Genomic DNA, 17,903 nt, shown 5'->3' on the forward strand with positions numbered 1-17,903 from the left:
TTGCTGGCATCAGTCTGCAACATCTTACTCTTTTAAGTGTCACTGACTCACTGAAATGTATTTTGCACACCCCCTCAGCTTAGTCTTATAGCTCACATCAGTAGATTCCCCGGGTTTAGGTTGAATTATGGCTCTCTGTGCTGCCGGAGGTTCTCAGTTTCAAGGAATTAGAGCTTGTCTCCAAAATCTCAACCTCTCTTCTTGCAAACCAAACTTGTGGGTCACACAATGAACAAGGGGAACATGGCAGCTGGAGGGACAATTGACAAGGCTGTGTTTCTGTCAGAGAGGAGTCTCACCAAATGATACGGCTCTAGCTTATGCCGTGTTGCTGGGCAGCAGGTCGTAACATTTTGCAGAGCTACCAGTAGAACTGTGGAGGTGAACAGGGTGGGGGGGTAGTTCTGTGCCGCTGTTATGCAGGTGAGGTTTGGAGTTTCTGGGATCACCCACCCTAAGACCAAGATACGGTTCCACCTATTTAAAATGAACAGAGCCCAAGCCTCAGTGGGCAGAGTAAATAAGGTGGCTGATTGCTCATACAGTGAATTGCCAGCTGCTTTGGGGATAATTTGACTTGGAAATATCTCCTTCATTTTGACGGGATTTTACAGTAATTGCTTGACTCATTAGTAACTTTAGTGCACCGTCCCACTGACCCTAACAAGGAATTGGAAGGAGGAACGATACAGTGCAAAACTGCTTTCAACATCCTTCCCACAGACTGAGAGATACTTGTTAACACGCTTTAAACCTCCTTTCCTTTCCTGAAGCTGCAGGACCGTGGGTGTAGATATCTGATTCCTCACCTAGTTGGTGTTGAAATATTCAGGTACCACAATAAAAAGGGCATATATTTACCTAAGATAATACATTAGCGCAAGGTTCTATGAGACCTCAATTTTCAAGACATGCCTTACACTCATTAATTTAATGTTAATTTGCATTTAGCAGCCCTAATGATTATATAGGTCAAGAAAACTAAAATATCTCTGTTCTCTGGGGTTTTCTTATCTCCTTAGAGTACGCTCGATTTGAGGCAAAAATCCATGACCTGCGTGAGCAGATGATGAATCACAGCATGAGTTCTGGGTCTGGCTCCCTGAGGACTAATCAGAAGAGGTCACTGTATGTCAGGTAAGCAGGAAGAGTCTTCTCCTGGGAATATGTCACCAGCTACTCTGTCTATGCCTGATGTGTGTTGTTGGTTTGGCAACGTAGGAAAGAAGTCTGAGGAACTGCCTTGAAACAAACTGAGAAATGCATCCATCTTACAAGCACAGCATCATTAATGACAAAATGGATAAAAGTCCTATTTGCCCTATTTGACCATTTAGAGTAATTTGCAAAGACCATTATACTTTTATAGTGATTTGGATTTATGAGATTTTTTAGCTCTGTCAGTATCTGAGATGGATATTGTGGAGTATTTCCTTCCGTGTGAGGTCTTGCCCAGACATGGAATGAGTGTTCTCAGAAAGAGCACCTTTTTGCCAAAACGTTTTTCTTGCAAAACACGAACTCTTATAGCTATTCTAAATGCATGGCAATCTGCTGCTATCCCCTTGTGTATGTTCACCCTTCTAGCAGTCTATGCTGCAAAGAGTTTGCCATCTACCTAGCAAGATCAAATGTGCAGATGAGATGGCAAACAAGCTGCTGTCCACAGCGTAAATGAGGTAGTGAATAACAAAGGAATTACCTTTGTAATTTACTGTGAGCAGTGGCTGTAGTTTCACTTTGACTCTACGAGTCTCTTGCTGGACTGGGTGTTGCCCAATTGCCCCAGCAAAATTCTCGCTGTCACTCACCCCTTTTGGGACTCATGGAGACTATGGGACTCTGTCAAGTATTTTAATAATCTTAATAATTATGCTTCTCTAGGCTTTCATTTTCACTCTCCCCTTTGTCCTCTCCATCCTTCCCATGCTCAGTATATAATTTGAAATTCCTGACAATCACGAAGTAGAGGGAAGCAATTTGTCAGCCTCTAGGCAGTAATAATTATTCACAGGGGAGCTAATTCAGGTGATAACATTGCAGAGATCCAATTAAGGCTAAATTCTACATTTTGTCATTATGCTCTCAGTGTGAAGGAGTAAGGTAGCAGAGAAGGAAGGGAAAACTAAAATGTTAGCATGAAGGGTCTTATTCTAATGGGCAACAACCACATGAAGCACTAATTGGTACTGCTGTCAGAAGGAGCAATGACTGAAGGGATATGGATCACTCTTACCAGTGATGTTGCTGTTGGGCAAGGTCAGATTAGAAGTGTTGAAGTTTTCAATGCATCTCTAGCCTTCTCTGACCTGAAGTAAGTTTTTTTCCAGACCAAACAGAGTGACTTTTTTGTCAAGAGCTTTAGTCAGCTCCCTGAATTTGCATTTTATGAAAAGCCACAATTGTGTGTGTAAGGATGGATAGATCCAAGCTTTCTTTCTCAAGGTAAGCTAGGAACCCAAAATGTGGGGAGTAATGGTGCGAGAAGTCCAAGCCAGCAACTGCAGGTTAATTGAGGTGTACACATAAAGGGTTAACGCTGGGTCCTGAACACCTTACTGCAGTTTGAACTGCAACAAAGCTTGATCCCCCCAGTGCGAGCACTGACCTGGTACGCTCTGCTGAGAGCTGCAGCTTATTAACCTGCACTCTGAGCAAAGCTGAGATGTCTGTGCTGCATCTGGATGAGCCTAGCTCTTCTGTACAGTATTTCTCTGTGTGCACTGATGAGCCTGGTTTTCTGCTAGTTCATGAATTCTGGCTGTGGTCTGTCTCACTAAGCTGCTATGCCCTGGTGCTTCACTGCAGGAGCCTTTGATGTCTTAGCTGCTTATCTAAATGGCACTTCCCAAACCACAAATGCAAAACCTGTTCTTTTATTCCAGAATCGTTGTAACAAATGCCCCAAACCTCTGAAGCAGAAAACCACAAAAGCCTCAGTCACTTTTGTTAGCATTTACTTTTTTCACTCAAAACCACACAATTGGCTGTGTCCATGTCTGAGCAGCCTGTTTGAGAGGCTCTGTATCCTACATATTGCCATAACGTGTTTGTAGTACAGTAGCACCTGCAGCCTTATGGCCTGTCGCTGTTGGTTCAGTTCATATACACTAATTACAAAGGTAGCTTATGTTTATGTTAGGCACTAAGGAAAAATAAATGTGGGCTCAAAAATGTACTTGTTTTCAGAGATGAAAATTTTCTCTTTATGGATACTCTTTACTGGCAGGGCCCATGTGAAAAGCTAGGATCTAGCATTTGGTTTCTATTTTTACAACTCAGGACATTTCTGTTTCAATGGATTATTTTAGTCAGCATGTGCAAGAGAGCTAGAGGCAAATGACCATATGTTGTTGTAAATCTCTAGCTGTAATGCCAAGTTTATGATTCAAGTTTGCTGTTTTCCTTTCTTTGGGATGTAGTGATTTTGCTGTCCTTCACTGAGTACGGCAAGCATGATTATTTTTTAAGCAGAAAGCTGAATTGAAGCAAATCACTATATTCTAGGCAACACCAGGAAATAAATTAAGATCCAGATAGGTTGTAATAATTGAAAATAAGTGTCATTACCTGCTCATAGAAAAGCCAGCAAAAGAGGGTGAGAAAAAATAAAGCTACAGTTATGCCAGTGTATGTGGGGTTCATTTGATACAAGGTTTTCTTTACCTTACAGTCCGTGATTTCCCCATCCAGCCCCTACCAAAAAAGCATAGCATTGAGAGATGTGAAATAAGCTATATTAAATTAAGTGAGGCAAAATGTAATATGTGGTTAAAGGGTTGAATGTAGGACTAGAAGTAGGTGGCTCAAAGCAGTTAAAAGTCTCACTTCAGGAGTGTACAACACAGGAAAGAGATCGAGAATTATTTGTTCAGAGAAACTGTGTAGCTCTTTGGCATGACATCCTTTATCTCTGCATACTCTGGTGTTTCAGTTTTGTATTATTTTTTCTTTCTTTATCCTAGTCTGTCTCTCTGACACCTCCTGGAATATTTCCCACAAATTTCCTGATTTTTTTTTTTTCAGTACTACCTGGTCCTTTTGTATCACAGATCGTGTATCTCTTTTTCAGATGTCATCAGAGAGTCCACAATATTAAAGGCAAAGTATGAGACTCTGGGGAAGGATGGAGCAGTAGGAAATGCTTTTAATCCTTTTAGGAGCCTACAAATACTTTGTCACTAAATCTGAGGAAAAGAAATACAAAAAGAAATGCAGAAAGTGAGAGAATAGATAGGAAATGTAGAAAATGTTATTATTCATGCTTTATTTGGTGGTGAAAGTGAATGAATTTAAATTGAATTCACTAACTGCAATGGTAGGCTAAAAAAATCTGCTGTTATCATTTTTAAGTCATTGGAATTCAGTCATCAGCTCATGATCAACAAGGAGAGTAAACAAACCCATCACCATCTAGATGTTGTGCTATATACATGCATAGCAGGGTCTTATGCAAATTCGTGTCTTCCTTTTTGTCTTTTCAGCTCAAGATTTTAAAATCTGCTCTTGTAAGATATATATATTTGCTTGTCTTGAAATAAATACACACTTTACTTTGTCCTTCTTGGTCCATATCAATAGTCAAAATTTTTAGGCTACATATGGTTACTGTTGCTACTCTTAGGAAGTGCCAGATCATGTTATTTAACTCACAGGCTATGGAACATGACAGGCTTTTGAAGAGTTAAGCATCAGAGAAGTACAGTCCTTTAAAACATTTGTTGAATTGGAGCAGCCACTGAAACTTTAACTTCCAAGCTTTGAAGGAAACTGAGAGCTTGAGTGGCTTTCCTGTTGTTTTACTAGATTATTCCTGAGCTTAAAATACTTGTGTTAGATTGCTGAGGAGAAGAGTAGCCACTTCAGTAATTGCCACAATACATGCAAAGAAAAGGTCTTCAGGAATTATCTGGCATCCAAAACTGCTGTCTTAGAGTCTGGTTTTGGTTTACAGATGAAAATTAGTGAGATACACTTAGAATAAACAGTCACTGCACCATTTAAGCTTTATTCAAACCAGACAACTTCTGAAACAATGTTTGTGTTTAAAAAATCCAGTTGTCTAAAGCCACAACCAGGCGCTGTGGAGGTTTATCACTGTGCAGAAATAATTCAAAAGCTTCACACCCCCCAGCCCTTTCACCGCCACTTCTCTGTTTAAAATCTGTTCAGTGCTGTCAGTGACCAGACATGATTTCACCTCCTCAGGGCTCCTTGTTGCCATCTATGAAGGGACTGGTTGATCGTACTGAAATGCAGCTATTTCAGCTTCAGCACTACTTTCAAATATATCAGTACAAAATGGATGGTACAGCTGGCTGTAAGTTTGGGGATGGAAATCAGGGCTGGGGCAGGACTGCAGTGTCAGAAGTGGTTCTGAAGCTGCTTCTCCACTGTGCAGGGAAGAGCACTACAGTGGGAAGGGCTCTTCCCAATAAGTTGAAGAAGCTTACGATCAACCGTTTTATTTCCAGTCCATGTTGCACTATTTATAAAAAATGTGCACAATGCAAAGGGGTGTCCCTTAGTCCACTACATTTTTTTCTTCTTCTGACTGGAATTAGTGCTAAGCATTTCATAGCTGTGATAGATATGGGCCTTACAAACACACAGTATTATGTGATAAAAATGTGTGTGTTCTGGTTCATTTTTTATTGAGCCATGAGGAAGAATCTGGAGATTTGCCATCACAACTTAGCATCAGCAAAGGGTAGTCAAAGCTGAGGTACTTTGGGTGGTTTACTCTCATTCCTAGCACAATGGATTCTCCAGTAGGTATTAAACAGCTTTATACAAATTTCCTGAACTTAGGAATTAGCATGTTGCCATATCATAAATTCATAGATGGTTTGGGTTAGAAGAGACCTTAAACATCACCTGGTTTCAAACCCCTGCCATGGGCAGGGACATCTTCTGCTAGAGAGACTTTGATTTTCAACAGATCACAGAAATTCTCAGTTTTGAATTTTTCAGAGCTACAATTGAAATTCAGTAGAGGCAGTTTGTGAAGATTGAATCTGATATCCAGGGCTGGTTTTATGCAATGTCTGTTACAAATACCATTCAGTCTTCCCATCTTCTCTGAGGCAGTGAACCTCCACAGGCTAGTGAACATCAGGTCAAGGCTCCGTGGGCAGAATTCTCTTGGGAATCTGCACAGCCAGTTGCAATGCAGTCTGAAATCCACCTGAGAAATGCAATTTGTGGAGACATCATGGTAGTGAAACCTGAGCACAGACTGGGTGATGGATAGCTCTAGTATGTAGGTCTGGAAGGAGAAATGCCATGAAGAGGTAATTGCGCCGGGGTTTCCAGAAGGAGGTACTGAGGAAACCAGAGAGAGCTATGAAAGTCATGATTAAATACTCATTACCAGGAGAGAGAATATTTTTTTGAGAGATGTATATGTGCGTGTGTATATATTATATATATATAAAGAAAATCCAAATAGATACATTAGTGTTAATTACATGCTATATCTACATACACATTGCAAAAATCTTCACTTAAGCGAGTTGCCTAGTATCTCTCTTGAGTCAATGGAGTGCACTTGGCACTTTCGGAGTACAATTGATGTCATCCAGAAGTAGACATCTAAAATTGCACAGGCGAATCATGCCCTAAAAATGTCTCTTTCTCACAGTTGAGTGGAAGGAGCCTCAGGTGATTAGCTGAGATGTAAACATCAATATTAGAGACACTTCAGGTTATGTGACCTGAATCCCACACACACTGACAATCTTTCTGCTTTGCTCTCTCTCACACACACACACACGAGTGTTCATATGCTTATCTAGGAGCTGTAACATCAGGCTTCTGACTGTTTCTGTGCATTCTTCTGTGACATAGATTAGAAACACCAACAGTCTTGTTTAATTGGGCTGGTTTTTTGCTCGTATTCTTATTCCCCAGAATTCCTTCTGAATTCATTTGTCACTTTATTTAGCGCTACTGAGGATCCACAGACACTCAGTACACGGTCATCAAGCTGGATGAGTTTAAGACTCCAGCATCTGGGAGCATCTGAACTGTAGTTTCTTTCAGGTTTTGCAGCACTGTAGGCCAGTACAGATTTCTGGAGAGCAAATGTAAGTGAGCTTGGCACCTAGACATTATTTTTTGTGTTTGTTTTAATGAGGAAATAGCTACAGCTTACATAGCCATGCGTGTACTTTAATGGCATGATAGAACTATTAGAATTCCCTTTACTGAACAGTAAGTGGAGGAGAATGGAATTTTAGTACAGTTTTTTCACTTACCTCAGATTCCTGGGCAATTGAATGGTCCAAATTGTAGCACAGAATGGAAACATGCGTTCAGAAAATGTATCATAAATGGCATAATGCAGACATGTTTGGAAATGGCCAGATAGGTACACACACAAAAACTCAATTTGTGAAAGGGCTTATTGGACTTGAAATTCCTTTTCAGGCTGGAAATGTTGGAATGTCACTCATTTCACATGTCCTGGTTAAGTGAGAGTTTCTGAATATTCAATTACTGCTTTTTAACAGTTCTTTCTCTGAAAATAAGAATCTTTTCCAGATCCTCCTGGCACAAATATTCTCCCTGGCTTCAGTGAGAGCTGCTCAGATTCAGAACCAAGGAAATAGTGTAAATCTTTATTTTTCAAAGCAAGGAGGGTCACTCTGTGTGCTTTAGAAACCTTTTCCCTGGGGGGACATTCAAGACCTGAACTGCATCACTGAGTAACTGTTCACTCAGGTCTTCATTAATTATCAGAAACACTGAGGAACTGAGGAGGATGAGGGATTTGCTGGAATACAAGAACCACCTAATACAATGGGAAATATGTAGTTGTTATTTATTGCATTGAATTTCATGTTTAGAGAAAAAGCATCTGGCTTACAGGACATGTGATTATCTGTAAAGTGAAAAAGGAAGATGAAACCAACTCTTGTCTTTGGCAAAGCAAATCTAATATTTTCTTGCAAAATACATCCTGTTTATATGCTTAGAGGCATTTGCAAAAATTACCGTGCTCATCATTCTTCTGCTAATAACAGAGCAAATGAGAAATTAAAAATTTCAACTGAAAATTGAAGAACAGAGGATATCTGGAGAGAAACTGTTTTGTTGGGCTTTTTTTTAAGGTGGCCTCTTGGTGTCGGTGGGAACTGTGAGCATTTCACAGTTCTTTGTATTATGCCTGTGAAATTTTCACAGGTCCTTAACTGAGGTGTCCTAAGACTCACAATGCTTATGCCACTCTCAGCTGAAAGATGCATGTGAGAATTATTAATCGTGGACTACTCACAATTCAAAGGCCTTCAGGTTTATAGTTTGATGGCAGTCTGGTGCTAAAAAAATCCACCCTAAAATGTGATGCTGTAAATACAACAAAATATGTCTCACCAATACCCTAGGACTGTGAAAATCGATATATTTAATATACAGTCAGTTGAAACTATTAGCCACCTCACAAGCAATTACACTTTTTGCTAACAGTCACTGCAATTCTTATTCATCTGATACTTTTTTGCAGTGTTGATACTAATGAACAGTTAAGGAAAAAATGATGTTTGTTTGCAATTCTTCGTAATGTTTCACAGACAAAGACAAAGCAGTTAATGGAGAGTGAAAACTGAACATGTAAACACATCAGTCAAGCAGTCTCATCTCTGTGTCTGACACCAGCTCTCTCCTTCACATCTTCATGTTTATCATATCTGCTGCTCTTAGGTACCGGGTATGTAATGAGTTCAGCCAATCCTTCCCAGAGACAGGGTGCAATGCATTGTTAGCTGCAGCATGAACCAACAGCTCAGCAAGCCTTTTATCAATGGGTGTTTCTCCAGCTGTGTCAAAAAGGGGCAAAAAGCAGATGTATTTCTATGTGGTTGTGGCTTTGCAAATCATTGACTAGTTTGTGTTCAAGATTATGAGCTATTGCACACTGTACTGAGCACTTGGAAGGACGGAGCCCCCTGTGAATCAACCACAGCCTGCAGGAATCGGAGATAACACATTCTGCCTGAAGTTCAGAATAGAAAACAGAATACAAAGCAGCTCCTTTTCAAAGCCATTCTTGCCTAAGTTATCTTATCTTTATATTTTCAGTAAAACTTCTGCGTATTTTAAAAAACTGGCTCAGACCTGGAATCGTGTTCTCAGTGCTGAATTATTAGTGCCTGGTGTGAAGCAGCTTTTCTATTAGCAACTTCAGTAGGCATAAATAGTACATACTTGTGGCCATTTTTCGTATTGTTCTGTTTCATAAGTTATTAAAATAATGTCTCAGAACAGGTAATGTGCTTGACGTGATGTCTGCTCTACAGAAGCAGCACACCTTTTTCTTTCCTTAAGTGATGCCTTAATATCTTTTCATTGCACACATATTGTGCTTTTCCATTCCCTAGAGGGATTGCCTGCTTTCTGCTTCAGAGACTAGAAAGTGTTAGCTTTCTATTATCAGCTAGGATAATATCCAAACCAGAAGATGATGAGGATGAAGATCCTGGCCTTATGTGGGAGTAGGATTTGTTTGAAATTTTTATAACCCAAGATAGGCACAGTTTCAGCCTCATTTCTAAGCAGAAATCTGAACATGATCCATCGGTGCAGGGTGGGGACAGGAGAGTGAAGATAAACTGTCTGTGGCTTAAAATGGCTGAAAGTGAGTCAGCAAAACATGCATTTAAGCAGTGTGTGTTCTCTGTGAAATAGCAGTCTGATCCAACAAGTAGTTGCTTATGATGTTTCCATGTCAACAGTTATAATAGGACACCATCAGTTTATGCTGCTCTCAACTGGAAAAGTACAAGCCAGTAGCTTAGAGCGTGAACATAGAGAGGAGAGCCTATTGAAATAAAAGCTTGTGTGAGTACAGTCAAAGTTGGAAACCTAAATATGTGCACTGGCACACAGCACAGTGGCTAATGTGAGAGAAAGAAGGTGCTTGGCCCTATTGAAGAGTTTTCTACCTGAAATCTTATACAGAGAAGTCATAAAGCCACTGTAGAACAGGCTCTCCAAATCGGCTGTGTTGAAACAAAGCTGAGAAAAGTGTGAAACAGGACATAACACTGCTGAAAAAAGTAGTGGGAATCTGCATACAAAATTGCTTTCAATAAAGACAAATGAGGAGCATCTTTGGTCTCACTGCAAGGAAGTCCATCTATGGAGAGGGAGCCCAGCCGAGTTAAGTGATGAAGCTAAGTGGGACCAGTAGTCTTTTCTGACCCTTTTACTTCTCATTAGAAATAGAAATTACTGTAATAATGCTATGGTGGGCCTGGGAGGATCTGGGGAATTGCCTACCTGAATTGGGGATCATAAGGAGTTCCTCAGGAACTCCATTTGGTCATTCACTGCCACCCCATTCTTGTAACAGGAAAAAAAGTACTAATCAGGTCCTCCCAGGCTTCACTGACATCCTGTTGAGTAAACCCTGCTTTAGATGCAGCTGCTTTACTATTTCTGCTGTGAGTGGTGCTTGTGTGGGACTGGTTGATACTTAAAGGTGGTGTCCAAGGTGACCCAGCTCAGCGTGCCAGCCCCAGCAGGTCTTGCACTACTTGCCCCATCTCTGTCCCTCTTGTATACCAGTGTTGACAAGTTGGATTTGATCCTCTCTGAATGTGCCTCATATTCAGTAAAAAATTAATTGAGATCAACACATCTCTGTGTGTGTTATATATATGTGTGTGTGTACCTCTGCATTCTGCCGTGTCTCTGACTTCATCTCTTGTGAAGATTCTGATTATGTGTGGTTCATTCTTCTCTTCAAACTTCCTGCACTAATTGCTTTATCTACTAATGTAGCAAATAAGACTATCAGAGTTATCTGGTGAAGAGTTTACCAGATGTTCCTCACCAAATAGGAGTTATAATAATTAAACATTCACCCACTTTCCACAGATTCTATTTCTTATGCTTTTTAATTTACCTCGAAGGTAACCACATTCCTTCACCCAATATATTGGGCTGCCACAATCATCAACACACCTGCTTAGCACAGCATAATATCTACTCCTGTACAAAGCCCTGCCCACAGAGAAGGCAATAACACGTTGCTATTTCTGCTCCTACATCTTCCTGCAAGTTGTTTAAAAGGGTCCTGGCATAGTGGGCAGCAGCTGAAAGCTTTGGGAAAAAATTAGGGCAGAAAAAGTTACTTAACAATATAGAAGGCTTTGGGGTTTTTATAACCTCATATTTCTAACCACTTAGATTTTAGTTATGTCAGGTTGGAATAGTTTTTACCTTAGTGTGCTACTAACGATACCTGTCCTTCCCATTTCCAGAAAGTATCAATATTTATTGCACTCTGGGAGATGGAAAGATCTGTAACCTTTTTCTTTTAAAAAACACTATCTCTGCAGACAGGCTTTTTCCCCTTGATGTCCTTGAAACGTTTTAGAGTCCAGGTAGAGGCTGCAGATATCCACTGTAGTAATTACTCCTTTCAGCAGAGACTGTAAGACAATTTGGAGAGAAAAGGATCATAGGTTACCAAGATGAAAGCACAGCCTAATGGCCATCAAGCAGTATTTTGCCACTTTCTTGCAGATGGTTCAAGATTCAAAGCTGTATTTCAGTCCTTTCCACTGTTCCCATCTGTACCCAGCCAGTATGACTTTGTCTGTCATGTTCCATTTTCCTGAGAACACTTCAGGAGCTACTCTTGTAAAAGAAGTAGAGCTTAGGTTTGAAAAATGTCTATGGTTTCTTCATGTATTTATGGACAAGGAAACAGGTTTCTTTGTGAACCCATCTTGAAAATAGATTGAGACTAGACAGTATCAAAATCATTTTCAGAAGCACTGCAGGAAACAAGGTAGAAGCAGTGTTTCTAACAGGGTTTGCAGATTCCAAATGCAATTGCCCTTTCAGTATAAGCATTGAAAGTTATTTTTCCTTTCCTACACTGGCTGGCAGAGCACTGCCACGTCCATGGAGAGCTGTTGTGACAAGAATGATCTGCTGCAGGGAGAAGCTGTGGATGTAATGTCCCAAGAGATACCCTGGAAAGTAGATTTGATCTCAGAGTCACTGTGCCCAGTGTTTCATCGAGACATGACATTACAGACACATTTTTATGACATCCACTTGTTCCTAATTTAATAGCAAATTTATCACATTATATTGTTTAGGGCACTGGTGTCTGGTCCTGATTTCATACCTGGTCTTCTTTACAGAAAAAAGGATGAGCTGCAGGAACATTGTCAAGGTCAGAGCTAAGTTCCTAAAGCATCTTCTGGAGTTATGAGTTACAGCATGACTTCAATGCATGGCACTTCTTCAGATCTGATTTACACAGGTTTCATTCTGCTTCAGTTAACCCTACCTATACTGCAATTAAGGTCTTTACTCAGTCTTTACTCTGGTTTCAAGCCAGAATCATGAGATGTTCCAGGAGTAAAAATAAGAATTCCTCTTTCATCGTTGATATTTACATGTGGATTCATCTTGAAAGTCTTGTGAACTTTAGCAGATCTTTCACCAAAACTGAACTGGACGTAAATTTTCTTGATAAGTCTTTGACAATCTCTTCATCTACTTATACTTTAATAATTAATTAGAACATCAGTAAGAACAAAATATGAATTAATAGATGTGGACCATGAGACACTTCATATCAATTTCTGTGTTGGGCTTACTGTCTGGCCAAATCTTAGTGGTTACTGCTAGAAGATGATGGCTCAATTTGCAGTCCACAGCTCACCGCATCTCCTGCTGCAGGTCCAATAACTACAGATTATTAACTCCCATGAAAAACAGATATGACACCTGGCAGCGAGGTGAGTTTCACTGGTTTAGTGGTAAATAACTATTCTTTCCTGTAGATTTGATCTCATTCATCAAATGGCTAATAATTTCTTTCAATATTTGAATCATATGCTGTCTTTCTGCACAGGCCAAGAAGTATGACCTTTTATTATAGCTACTGTGTTAGTAAAGTCATCTTTTTTTAATTGATAGTTTCAGGATTGTAGTTTACTTTAATTTGTATTATTGCTCGATGTTAAAATTCAGAATATGTTTAAACAATATATGATTAGAAATACAGGGTTTTCTTTTAAGTGTCCTCAGTGATCAATTTATCTGCCTTTGTCTGTCTGCTGCACCACCAGCAGATAGTCATTCATTTAGAAATACATACATATAGGTTTCCTTCAAGAATATCAAAACAATTTTAAAATTTGGATAAAATTCAACAGATAATTTTGCCTTTAATGAGGATTGCAACAGCTTTGGCTGTAAGAAGTCTGGAGAAAAAGATTGTAAAATAAATAATCAACAGACAGGATGTTTTTCTTACTGAAAATATGAAAGAATAGGCAAATTGACTGAATTAATGACTTGAAAATTATCCAGTGTAATGCAAGGATCATGGCTGAATTTAGCCTGTAGAAAATGGGGTTGTTTTCCTCTCAATAGAGTATGAAAGTGTTGTATGGTAGATGGATTTTCAGCTACTTTAGTTTTAATTTCTCTGTATTGCCATCCTAAGGACATCAGGCTTGGACAGACATAAGAATATATTCCCTTCTAATGTGGACAGTGTGCAGAAGGATTAAAGTTTCCTCTCCCTAAACTTCTTACTTGCTATAATTTCCTTGCTTCGGTGCAGCAGCTCTAATTTGCATTAAGATGAGGAAAGGAAAATCCCTACTTTGTTTGTTGGCATTTGAGTTTTTAGGAAAGGACACTTCAATTATAATCATATTTCAGTGCTGCTTTTTAAGGAAATTTTATAAAATATTAAGCTGCTGCAGTTGTACTTTTAGTGTTCCATCTATGGAAATGCACTACCTACCCCAGCAGGTTACACAAAAGATTTGCACTCATTTTTCTGCTTGCCTTGAGTTCTAAATATATTCCAGAGCAACTGGGGACATGAGTTTGAAAGGTAATTTTGTTGTCTTTTGGAAGAGCAGATGGATAAGTATATGAAATATGGGAAATACTCTAAATTTATTTATTAAATATTCCATAATAATTATGTCTTCTACAAAATCAGTAAACCCCATCTGCATTCAATATAACCAGTAATGTGGCATGAATTGAGGAGTCATACACTGCCATAGCTCAGACAAAAATCTTAGTGATAGCAGGAATTTACTCCAAGTTACTGTTTAGAAGATCTCTGCCTGTTAAAAGCACACAAAGAATTTTCCATCCTATCCGAGCTCTTTCTCCAGGAAGATAAGTGGTATCATGCTGGAATTGAGTAGCTCAGATTCTCCCTTGATTTAGGACCTAAAGATACACAGTTATACTGTTAAAGAGATATTAGGTGATGCCGGAGCACTACAATGAGCTGTTTGTTCCTTTTAGGACACCCAATTGCAGTTATTGGAGATAAAGAGATTTTTAATAAGTCATCTTGGGCTATTTAAGTCACCTAACTCTGAAGAGTCTGACATCAAATTGTTGAGATTTCTGAATATGAAGTGTGAAAGAGGTTGGGGGTTTTTTATTGCAGCCCAAATGGAAGTTTTTCTAATGGGATCAGAGGAGTACATCTAATGCTTCAGTTTCGGGTCAATATCACTGAGGCTCTGGTTGTACTTTTATAATGTGTCATAAACAAGAAAACCTCAACAGGTTTAAGAAAAGGATGATCCAGTCTCTCTCTGCCCCTGACTTCTGACATATTATTAAGGTACTGGAACAAAAAATCATGAGGAAAACCCCATTGACAACAAATGACTGTATCCATTCCTTTAAAAGCACAACATGTACCTGGCCTTCTGTCCATTTCTGCTATGAGAGGCAGAAGAAAAAAAAGGTAAATCTATGGTGTTTTCAGTGCTGTTACTTCTCTGCAGAGCTGTAGCTTTTTAAGTAAAGGACTTAGTCTTTTCAGTCAGCAAAAAGGGAATATTTCTTGTAATTGTGTCTTTATTACGTACCAAAAAGACTACACCCACAAGAGAGGTTCAGGAAGACAGCATGTATGCTCTCTTAGAGTATTGCTAAAAAGTAGACCTGCTGACATTTTATTTTATTGAAATACTTCAATAAGATTCTCTTCGAGTGATCTTTATACCAGAAACTTTGCAATACTCAAAACATTCACTGAGAGTGAAACACTGGATATGTTTTTCATGTTGTGTTTTACCTCTGATCACACTGGTAATAGGACTACGGGGGGTAAAGAACATTTTAAAAAATCAGCTCTGCAGACTGTTCTTGGAAGAATGAAGTACCAACAGAAGTAATTTAGTGTCATTAGATCTGGAGAAGTGCTCGCATGAAAATATAAATACTTTTTAAATAATCATGGTAGGCTGGGACTTCAAGACTGTGAATTATTTTCCCAATATATATTATATTCCCAATTATTTTGGGAATAATCATCCCCAATTACAAGAATAATTGAAACTTTGAGATTATTAGCTGATTTTAGAATTTATTTTCTGTTTTCTTAGCTTTTTTCACTGATGAAAAGAGTCATCCACCATCAAGGCTAAGGTTTCCTCTACCAATATTTTGCCTGACATAGACTTCCCTAATGGATGATTAATGGGAAATTTGCCTTGGTAGAATAAAAAATTAGATGTTTATAGTTTTGGGTTGCTGTGCAATGATGTTCTGTAGAAGGGGGCTGTTCTTTACATTTCCTGAAGGCCTATTGAATTGTACCTCATGCTTTTTTGGAGGGAGAGCATTTACAGCTTAACTCCATTAAGCTGCATTTGCAGCTTAAAATTACAATAATCTAATAGAATCATAGAAAATTTTGGGTTGGAAGGGACCTTAAAGACCATCTATAAATTCCATCCCCCTGCCATAGGCAGGGACACCTTCCACTAGACCAGGGTGCTTAAAGCTTTGGCTTTCCCAAAACTAACCCTTACCTGCTTAGGCAAGGTTTCTAAATTCCTCCTGTGAGCTGTCCCTGTATCCGCCCCTGTGTACTGCACGGTGTGTCAGTGATCGAGCATCTCACAGCAGCATCTGCCCTGTAGATCAAATTCTTTTAAAAGTTGAAGTTGCATCTTTCCTTCACTCATGTTTTATCTGTTCTCTGTACATTAAATCACAGAATCAGTAAGGTTGGAAAAGACCTCTAAGATCATTCTGTCCAACCATTAAACCAGCACTGCCAGGTCCACCACTAAGCCATGTCCCTGAGCACCACATCTACACAGTTGGTGAATTCTTGCAGGGACAGTGATTCCACAATTTCCCTCTTCTGCAAGACAGTTCCGTTGTGCCTTTTTTTATGCTCTAATTGGTTAGCATACATTAAATATACATGTAAGATGAAATTATTAACATCACTCTGTTCTGTTCTTGCTCTACTCATCTCTTTAATGTTGTATTTGGATAGTTCCAGGTCTCCACATGCTTCTCCACAGTATGCTGCTGGTACCTTGGGGAAATTTCCATTATGTTCTTTGATGGACTATGGGCAGCTTGTTAGTTAATCCATTATCTACGTCCTCATCAGTCACACTTTTCAGGTCTTTCCTTCAGTGGCACAACTATAGTCATTACATTTCACATCTTTCAACCCTTCACAGCCATGCTTTTGTGTCTGTCTGGCACTCAGAGTGAAGGGCACAAGATTTTGGCTGTGTAGGACAGGCTGAAATGCACAAACCTAGAGGATGTTCACTGTGATTGTAGTCACAGAAATCTATTATTGGGGGGGGTGAGCGAGAAGCAAATTAGTGAGTTGCCACTGCTCAGTACTTGTTCCCTAGAGCAGAGTTTTGAAATAATAGTCCATCCCTTGATATACATTTCCACTCTTGCAGTCCCCTGATGTGTTTCGAGTGAATTTTTCTAGATTAACTTGGATTCAGTTCTTTCTGCATTTCAGAAAGAATGGGATTACACTTCCAAAGATTAGTCCATTCAGGTCATTGCATCAGTATGCAAATAAATGGTAATTGAAAAAAATACACTTTTATCAGCGATGGATTTTAGTGTTGTAAGAATTCTGCTAAGTTGAATAACATCACAATTCACTTTGATATAACAAGAGCATCACAATAAAATCTCATCCATTCAGTGATCTGGCCAGTTTCTCAAATTTCATAAAACATCAATTAAAACATAATTAAACCATCATGAATGCCTTCTGCTTCTGGTCTCTCTTCTCCAACAATTCACCCTTCATAATTAATTAAGTGGGATGAGGAAACAAATTAATTTTAACTACTTGAAAACATATTTCTACACCTAATACAATATATAAATAATGGTGTTTCAGCAGCATTTCTTTCAGATTCATCTTAACTGGAAATGAAGAAATGCTTAAATTGCAGCAAGGCATGCTAGTGTAATAGTCCCTATGTTTTAATGTTCTGATTTTTTCTGGCTCCCCCAGACCTTTGTAATAATAAATCTTGTCATTGCTGTCACATCACTCCTACCTTATTTTAGATCCTCATCCCTGTCCTTATGCTCTGTAGGCAGGCAATAATCTCATTTTATTTGGTAAACCTCTAGGTTTTGTTTTGTAAAACTCAGGGATAAGCTGCTCCTCTTAATAGCAGGGAGCAAAATAAGTGAGCTTTGGGATAATCCCATTTGGTGACAATCTGTGAAAGAGGGTAATGCATTTTTTAGGACTTTCCCAGTATTTGGTTTATTGTGTTATTTGTGCATCAAAACTGTTCTTTACCTCTTTTTTATCTCTTAAGGGAAAGAGTAAGAGACTTCTTTCCATGACACCATTTTTAAGTGAAGCATTGATTTATTTTCATTGATCTCACTGCATAGTGTTTAAGAAATTGATGTTGCCATTCAGCAACATGTCACACTCTTGTTCTCCCTCAAGTCATTACAGAACAGGTCAAACCTTGAACCACCACTTTCCAGTCTGAATAGTTTTCAGTGTCATTCAAGGAGAATTCTTGGTCCAAGAATTTAGCAGTATGTATAAAATCATTGCTGCTGATTGATGGGGGGAGAAACTT

General features: G+C 39.1%; 1 protein-coding gene across 31 annotated transcripts in view; it reads left to right on the plus strand.

Moving 5' to 3' along the window:
- The window catches only part of DLG2 (discs large MAGUK scaffold protein 2), a 1,001,253-nt gene that overhangs the window by 911,262 nt on the left and 72,088 nt on the right, over positions 1-17,903 (plus strand). For all 31 annotated transcript variants that reach the window (XM_039562448.1, XM_039562454.1, XM_039562457.1 and 28 more), the window contains one exon: positions 1,023-1,137. In XM_039562448.1, the coding sequence (XP_039418382.1) occupies positions 1,023-1,137 (115 nt within the window). The remainder of the gene's footprint in view (positions 1-1,022; positions 1,138-17,903) is intronic.

Source organism: Corvus cornix, chromosome 1 (assembly GCF_000738735.6).
Source record: "Corvus cornix cornix isolate S_Up_H32 chromosome 1, ASM73873v5, whole genome shotgun sequence".
NCBI lineage: Eukaryota > Metazoa > Chordata > Aves > Passeriformes > Corvidae > Corvus > Corvus cornix.